The 9,133-nt window shown below is 43.0% G+C and overlaps 1 protein-coding gene across 3 annotated transcripts in view; it reads left to right on the top strand.

Moving 5' to 3' along the window:
- The first annotated feature begins 1,936 nt into the window (after nucleotides 1-1,936).
- The window catches only part of mat2al (methionine adenosyltransferase II, alpha-like), a 46,136-nt gene continuing 38,939 nt past the window's right edge, over nucleotides 1,937-9,133 (top strand). Inside the window, exons 1-4 of one of the 3 annotated variants that reach the window (XM_064977601.1) lie at nucleotides 1,937-1,996; nucleotides 2,092-2,192; nucleotides 5,172-5,249; nucleotides 5,559-5,681. In XM_064977601.1, coding sequence (XP_064833673.1) covers nucleotides 2,117-2,192; nucleotides 5,172-5,249; nucleotides 5,559-5,681 — 277 coding nt within the window. In that variant the 5' untranslated portion in view covers nucleotides 1,937-1,996; nucleotides 2,092-2,116. Of the gene's footprint in view, nucleotides 2,193-5,171; nucleotides 5,250-5,558; nucleotides 5,682-9,133 lie in introns of all 3 variants that reach the window. The other 2 variants (XM_064977602.1, XM_064977600.1) reach the window with 2 other exon arrangements.

Here is a 9,133-nt window from a genome sequence, read left to right on the forward strand (position 1 = left end):
AGAGACAGATATTCCCTCCCTCAAAGCAGTCTAAATGTTTTGACATGTTTGAGTGTTACTGTATTTTATAGTAAAACTGAATCACTCTTCTTCTCTAAATAGGGTATAACTTGAAGAAAATAAACAATTTCACATGAAACGTTACCCTTTCTTTGGCCATCAAACAGTAGGAAAAGACTACTGTAGGTATGCGTAACCCATATGATATCCCCTTGATTTGTGGTGAAATCTGTCCTTGTAACTCCATCTATTCCAGTACAGTATAAGGTTGTAAATGGATATTGTTAAGAAATTGATGGGCCCTACTGGACTCATACTGTAGCTGAGCTCTGTGACACAGATTTAGGACACCCCATCCTCTGACAGGATGTGGTGCTGGCAATCAGGTTCAGATACATGGAATTACACATACTGTAGTGTAGTAATAGTTTGCTCACCCATCCAATGGAATGGTTCTTCGATACAGAGCTCCAAACGGCAGTTGGGTTAGGAATAATTGACCCCTACCCCCCCCCCTCTCACACACGCACACACACACATAAAATCTTGCACCTCTGACAGCAAGGTCAGCAAGGATGATCTAGCTTCTAGCTACAATGCAGTACACTATTGGCATGGTCTTGGTTTATAAGCTACAACAAGTTAAAACTGCCGTATCTATGCTGCAATAGTTTGTGTCGGGGGGTTAGGGTCAGTCTGTTATCTGGAGTATTTCTCCTGTCTATCTGGTGTCCTGTATACTCTCTAATTCTTCCTCTCTTTCTTTCTTTCTCTCTCTCAGAGGACCTGAGCCCTAGGACCATGCTTCAGGACTACCTGGCCTGATGACTCCTTGCTGTCCCCAGTCTACCTGGTCGTGCTGCTGCTCCAGTTTCAACTGTTCTGCCTGCAGCTATGGAACCCTGACCTGTTCACTGGACGTGCTACCTGTCCCAGACCTGCTGTTTTCAACTCTCTAGAGACAGCAGGAGCGGTAGAGAAACTCTGAATGATCGGCTATGAAGAGCCAACTGACATTTACTCCTGAGATGCTGACCTGTGGCACCCTCTACAACCACTGTGATTATTATTATTTGACCCTACTGGTCATCTATGAACATTTGAACATCTTGGCCATGCTCTGTTATAATCTCCATCCGGCACAGCCAGAAGAGGACTGGCCTCCCCTCATAGCCTGGTTCCTCTCTAGGTTTCTTCCTAGGTTCTGGCCTTTCTAGGAAATGTTTCCTAGCCACCGTGCTTCTACACCTGTATTGCTTGCTGTTTGGGGTTTTAGGCTGGGTTTCTGTACAGCACTTTGTGACATAAGTTGATGTGGCAGTGTAGCCTAGTATATATAATATATAGTATAATATACCATGGCTGAGGGCTGTTCTTATGCATGACACGGAGTGTCTCGATACAGCCATTAGCCGTGGTATATTGGCCATCAAAGCAGTAAAAATACACGTTTTGTCATACACATGTTATATGGTCTGATATACCACGCTGTCAGCCAATCAGCATTCAGGACAGGACTCGAACCACCCAGTTTATAATAATTACATAACCAACATCTCTAGTAATACCTGTCCAATAGGGCTATAACATGGCACATAATAGGGTTATCAGCGTGGAGTGCCCCGGGGGATCAGTCAAGGCCGAACAGCATGAATATAACTGAGATATTGTAGTTCTTACACATCACCTTCTATATTCAAACAGGATAGTCCTTGTATAGACTAAATTGATGAGCAAATGGGCAGCATCATGCACATGTCAGTCCTCCAGAACGCAAATGTGTAGTCTTCCTAGTAGGACTCTGCAAGAATGAAGTGGTGTGTACGTGTTTGCACAACCGTTTCAAAGTGTTTTGGGAGTCGAGCAAGAGTCGATTCCTTCGATTCCAACCAAAGGAGTCGGAGTCGACTCCAACAATCCTGGAGTCGTGCATCACTATACATTTCCAGTAGGCGGCGCTAGATCAGAAGCAGAACTTAAAATATTGTCTCCTACTGTAAGTAAATCATTAGTCGATACGATAGTAAGTAGCCTATATATATAGCATCTGTTTCAGTTCTACCTTCAAATTCAACAAACTTTTGATTGTAGCACTTGTTCAACCGACCAACTGAAGATGAATCCCAGCGGCAACAGACCCAGTGGGAAAACATTCCTTTTTACATCGGAGTCAGTTGGAGAGGGACATTCTGGTTGGTGGTTACTTCCCATGCGTTTGCAGGCTATATTGTATCTAATGTTGTTGTACGAGTGTAGCACATTTAGCCGACTGAACTATCACACGTAGCTTTACTCGTGCATGACATGTGCTCTTTCTCTGTTATGGATGTCAGTTTGAGGGCTAATACCAGCATTGCATACTGTTAAGCAAGGATATTAGTGTCTGTTTTTATTATCGGATCGTGCTTACTGTTTAAACTGGGACACATTATTTTCACGCCACCCCGATATATGGAGGATTATTGCTAACCCTTAACCTAATATCCCTAACCTGCTACGAAAAAGTCACTTCCGGTCGTAGCTGTATCGAAGTGTCGTGAAGCGAGTGTTTCTCGCGTAAACTTTCACCTCTACATGCGCATCTGCAGTAGTAAAGACTTTCAGATGAGTGTACGATGTTACATCATCTGCAGGGCTTTGGAAAAATGTCTGTCAACCCACTTCAGCTGGGACCATACTATCCGGGAACCTTGGGATGTCCTTAACCCTACCCTTACCCAACCTTAACCATTTTAAATGTCAACTTCAATGGGGGTACGGATGTCCTAAGGTTCCCAGATAGCATGGAGCCTTCAGTTTTGGGTGGATTCACAATAGTTTTAAAGCTAATTTCCTGCAATTCTACACATTTTGCCATGACTTATGCCAGAGTGAGAGTGACTAACAAAATCAATGGGGGGCCCCATGGAGGTCATCGCCCCTGGGCACCTGTACTGCGTGCCTGGTTGGTATTTGGCCATGGTTACTACAAGTTTAGATAGCTGGCTAGACAAATTTCCCAATAATAAAAAAAATTGCTTCACTGACAATGCAAATTGAGTGACTGTCAGTGACTAAATAACAAGAGAAAAATAGCTGATGCACAACTACATTTTGAACTTGCACCTTGTGTATTCTACTATTCTAACTCTCAACAGTAAGTTGAGACCCTGACTGATTTCCTAAAAAATATATCTATACACTGAACAAAAAAATAAAGGGAACACTTAAACAACACAATGTAACTCCAAGTCAATCACACTTCTGTGAAATCAAACTGTCCACTTTGGAAGCAACACTGATTGACAATAAATTTCACATGCTGTTGTGCAAATGGAATAGACGACAGGTGGAAATTATTGGCATTTAGCAAGACACCCCCAATAAAGGAGTGGTTCTGCAGGTGGGGACCACAGACCACTTCTCAGTTCCTATGCTTCCTGGCTGATGTTTTGGTCACTTTTGACAACAACCCAGCAGCAGGACCGCTACCTCCGCCTTTGTGCAAGGAGGAGCAGGAGGAGCACTGCCAGAGCCCTGCAAAATGACCTCCAGCAGGCCACAAATGTGCATGTGTCTGCTCAAACAGTCAGAAACAGACTCCATGAGGGTGGTATGAGGGCCCGACGTCCACAGGTGGGGGTTGTGCTTACAGCCCAACACCGTGCAGGACGTTTGGCATTTGCCAGAGAACACCAAGATTGGCAAATTCGCCACTGGCTCTTCACAGATGAAAGCAGGTTCACACTGAGCACATGTGACAGATGTGACAGTCTGGAGACGCCGTGGAGAACGTTTTGCTGCCTGCAACATCCTCCAGCATGACCGGTTTGGCGGTGGGTCAGTCATAGTGTGGGGTGGCATTTCTTTGGGGGGCCGCACAGCCCTCCATGTGCTCGCCAGAGGTAGCCTGACTGCCATTAGGTACCGAGATGAGATCCTCAGACCCCTTGTGAGACCGTATGCTGGTGTGGTTGGCCCTGGGTTCCTCCTAATGTAACACAATGCTAGACCTCATGTGGCTGGAGTGTGTCAGCAGTTCCTACAAGAGGAAGGCATTGATGCTATGGACTGGCCCGCCCGTTCCCCAGACCTGAATCCAATTGAGCACATCTGGGACATCATGTCTCGCTCCATCCACCAACAGACTGTCCAGGAGTTGGCGGATGCTTTAGTCTTGGTCTGGGAGTAGATCCCTCAGGAGACCATCCGCCACCTCATCAGGAGCATACCCAGGCGTTGTAGGGAGGTCATACAAGCACGTGGAGGCCACACACACTACTGAGTCTCATTTTGACTTGTTTTAAGGACATTACATCAAAGTTGGTTCAGCCTGTAGTGTGGTTTTCCACTTTAATTTTGAGTGTGACTCCAAATCCAGACCTCCATGGGTTGATAAATTTGATTTCCATTGATCATTTTTGTGTGATTTTGTTGTCAGCACATTCAACTATGTAAAGAAAAAAGTATATAATAAGAATATTTCATTCATTCAGATCTAGGATGTGTTATTTTAGTGTTCCCTTTATTTTTTTGAGCATTGTATATATGTATGTGGTTTGTTTTTTGGTCAGAGGGCCCCCCTAATGGCCTAGGGCCCTAAGCGACTGCTTATGTCGCTTATGCCTGTAGCCGGCCCTGCTGTAGTAATGATGTATTTTTGTAGGCACTAACTCCGTCACGTCTTGTTGCTCAAAGCCTATGGAGAAATTAATGGGATTTTGGGATAGATGCCCAAAATAAGGTCTGTGGTAAGCACAGGCTTAGGAGATCTTATACGTTTTGTTCCATGAGCTAATCTTCATCAGCTAATGTCCCTTTTTTGTGCATTTTGAAGCATTTATTCAATCAAAACAAGCACATAAAGGCTTCATAGTTTATTAAGGTCATGTTAACTGACTGATATGATCTCATAGAACAAAATGTAGATCTCATAAGCCTGTGTGAACCTCAGACCTAATTTTCGGCATTTATCCCATAACCCCATTCTTGCCCCATTAATTGTCCCCATAGGAATGGCTGAACGAACCAGAGGTAACTAATTTCTGTTTTTTAGGACTACAAACTGGCGAGTTCTCAAGTAGCTCTGTATGAATGCAAATGACTTTACATTAATTACTGTCACACAGAATATATTTATTTTTTAGCACATAGGATATCAATATTTATTAAACCATATAATTTTTCCCCAGACAAAATGTGTGACCAAATAAGTGATGCTGTCCTTGATGCATACCTAACTCTGGACCCTGACTCCAAAGTGGCTTGTGGTAAGTTTGTCCAGTTTTACATAATATAATATAATAATATATCCCATTTAGCAGACGCTTTTGTCCAAAGCGACTTACAAGTCGGCTGGGGCCACTACTTTTACATATGGGTGGCCCTAGCGGGAAACGAACCCACGACGCTTGGCGTTGCAAGCGCCATGCTCTACCGACTGAGCCACACAGGACCCCTTACATTCTCTAAAGCTCTTATATGTTAATAGACAAACAAGACTTTATCAATAGTTTTTTTCATGATTTCATATCTGAATGACCTTTCACCTCAACATTACTGAACTCTTTCTGCACTAGAAACTGTTACGAAGACTGGTATGATCATGCTGTGTGGAGAGGTCACCTCCAAGGGTGTAGTGGACCTCGTGGAGGTGGTCAGGAACACCGTTAAGAAGATTGGTTACGATCACTCCTCCAAAGGTACAGTCACTCACAGAGCAGATTTAGCCTCAGCCAGGGTTACCAGCCTGTTCATGCATTTAACAGTGGTACATCTAATCTGTGCAAGAGAACATCCACAATTTAATTAGAAAATACAGTAATTTGGTTTTGAGGTGAAAGACTAAGTGAAAGTGACTTATATGTAGGGCTGGTGTTTCTCCCAGGATTTGACGATAAGATGCAACTGTGTAACTGTCTGTTTCTATTTGACTACTGTCTCCTACACTACATGTTGTGACTTACAATGTAGGATCTTAATATGAGCCAATTTGCTACAGCAAGAAAATTGTCCTGCAGTAACAAGAAATGTGAATTATTATGTGCAATAGAATTAATGGATATTTTCGTAGGTGTTGATACATTTTTCGTTGGGGCAAATCAATTCTGAAAATTTGAAAGTGGAAATTAAAACTTTAGAACCTTTTTTAAAGCTAAAATACACTACAAGTTTGCAGCAACAAAATAGTGATCAAATGAAGATACTACATCTGTAAGATCCATGTGCTAATGGATAATTCCTATTTCTTTTTTATCTTGTCAAGGCTTGTGCTTGTCAAGGCCAAACAAGGAAATTAATCATTCTAGTTGAAAACGGAAATCGGATATCAGCTTATTTTTTTAGTTTATGGTGTCCAATTTCGGCATCGAGTAACAAAAAACAAATAACAACATTTATCCCATTTTTCATTTCATTCATACCTGGAAGTACACGCCGCCTAATATAATATTCACAGTGCATAGCAGGTGTTTGCTTAGTCTGGGTTGATTGAGCTGCAGTGTCGGCAGCAGAGTGCTGGGGACTAATAAAATCTGAATACAAGCTTTGGGTGGATAGGCAATGGCATGGCGAGAGAGCTTGGGGTTGTTTGGGAGGGAGTTTAGCCCTTCTTCCTGCTTCTGCCTGCTATTCCACTTTGGTTTCTCCCTCAGACAGTGATAGATCTAGGGTTGCTTGAGAGGGTAAGAGTTGAGGAAGGAGTAGATTCAGTTGTAAGTGAACATTTAAGAACACAATACTATGCTTTTTAGATCCATCCAGATGGATCTAAGGACCCTAAAACAGGAAGGACAGGTGCAGCTTTTGGTGTTCCTGAGTTTAAGGTGGCAGTGACAAAAAGAGCCAGGGATCATTTATCTGTTTACACAATGGAGTTGTTGGCCATACTATTGGCTGCAGACTGGGTGGAGGAGGTGAGGCCAGACATGGTAGTCATCTGCTCTGACTCCTGTGCAGCATTGATGAGCTTAAATTAATTTGTGTCTCAGAGCAGACAGGATGTGTTGTATGAGGTTTTGCAGTGTTTGTATAGGGTGAAACAGATTGTGGTATTTGTGATGTTCCTCTGGGTACCAGCTCAAGTGGGAGTAGAGGGGAATGAGGAGGTGGATGTTATCACCAAGCAGGCTCTTAAACATCCTAGTGTTGAGATGGAATTGTCAATCAGTAAAGCAGAATCCAAAAGGTTAATAAGAACAGTGGTTAAAAACAAATGGCAAGAGTTGTGGAATCAGGGAGAGAAAGGGAAGTCACCTGTATAAGATCCAGGAAAAGTTGGTGGCAGGGAGGTCCTCAGGTCGAAGGGAGGAAAGTGTAGTCACAAGGCTGAGACTGGGACACACAAGGCTAAATAGTACAGTGAAATTCGTAGGGAAACATTAGACTGGGGGGTGTGATCATTGTCAGGAGGAGATAGAGACAGTTGAAAACATGTTCAGTTTCAGTTTGGTTACGTAAGATACGCCGTAAGAACTTTCGTCCAAAAACCACTGCCGTTTAAGAATTGTAAAGGATTTGACCATGTTTCAAGTGTGTGCAGACTAACAGAGTATAGTGAAGAACGGTGTGCAGAAGGAGAACGGTATTGCAGTTGTGGTAGGGATCATGTTCCTGGAGTGCCATGTAAGGGTGAAGGAAATTGAGATGGCAAGTGTTAAAGCGGTCAAATCGAATCGCTTATGCGGAGGCGATTAAAATAATTGAGGAAACAAGTGATGCTAGTGAAGATATGGTAGTGGAAACACCACAGCCTGAAGTAAATGTTTGCTGTCAGACAGAATAAATGCTGTGTGTCTTTTAAAAAGGTGATTTTTTTTTTGTTTGTTTGTTTTTTTGCCTTCATTGCCACAGTTACAAATTGTAGAGCACAAGTCATAAATAACAACAACAAAAAACCTGGACATTATTGTGGCTGTGGCAGAAAAGTTTTTGGGACTCAAGGATTTTACATCTGAAGACTTGCAAGAGGTACTGGAGCGGGAAGACCTGCCCTCCCAGGTTCCCATTGAGCCTGTGTAGGGATCAAATCTGTTTCATTAATTTATTTTTAACAGAAAAGTTAAATATTTTTTAATTTTGGGGGTGGATCCTGTTTCCATCCCATGTAGTTGTCGGTATGCACATTAAATTGTGTGGTCGCCAAGATGCCGTAGAAGACGTTTCAGGCAGGACAGAGAAAGGATTAAGCAATTTTGTGACAGCCAGGAAGATACAACTTGGAATGTTAGCTAAGATGCTTAACTTATCATGAAGTTGGCATGCCAATAGGATGAACTCCTCAACAACTGAACATAGTTGCTTGCACCACCTGGATAGCTAGCATTAGCCGGCTAACGTTACTGCTGACTGGTAGCAAGCTAGCAGGCTGGCTAGCTAGCCATACCTGGCTACTGGCTATAGTCATGTTAGCTAGTGGAAGTAAGTTAGTCCCTCGACCAGCTACAAGATGAAGCTGCCCGGCCAGAGGTACCTGCTGCAGAAAGGTGAGATTTCTACAGTACTTTCTGTAGCTAATTTAGCTAGATAGTCTGTCCTGCTGGTGCTTATTGACTGAGTAGGCTAATAATGAACTGCAGTTATTGTGAATGGTTACCCATCTGGCCCTTTGCATAGCTATTTCTTACACATTCAATACAACTATATCCTTTTAAGCTACAGTCAATGCTGATATTGTGTGTGTGTGTGTGTGTGGGGGGGGGATCAGAACGTGCCTGCAAAAGGACTGTCCGCATCTGAGCAGATCATCAACTTCATCCATTTACATCAGCCAATACAGTAAGTTTACAGTCCTGAAGAACGACGGAGAGGACTACATCTTCACCACGGCAAACCGATCCCTCTGTCCAGACCTTCAGTTCTGCTACCGGTAAGTTAGGGAAGGTGCCTAAGAAACTGGGTAATATTTTTAGAATTCAGGACAGTCTTGTGTTATGATGATTATCATAATTTCCTTTTGTATCGTGGTATGTTTTACAGTATTAGTTGTGAACTTGTGGACACATCATTGTGCTACTTTTACTTTTTGCACAGATTGTACCACAGTGTGTTCAGTGTGTTCAGGCAGGCATATGGGGAACAGAATGGGCCCGAGAGGCATGTTGAGGAGTATATTCTTAGGTGCTGGCGATCTCTGTGCCAAGATTGAGAACCTCTT

The sequence above is a fragment of the Oncorhynchus masou genome, chromosome 11 (genome assembly GCF_036934945.1).
Source record: "Oncorhynchus masou masou isolate Uvic2021 chromosome 11, UVic_Omas_1.1, whole genome shotgun sequence".
NCBI classification, from domain to species: Eukaryota; Metazoa; Chordata; class Actinopteri; order Salmoniformes; family Salmonidae; genus Oncorhynchus; species Oncorhynchus masou.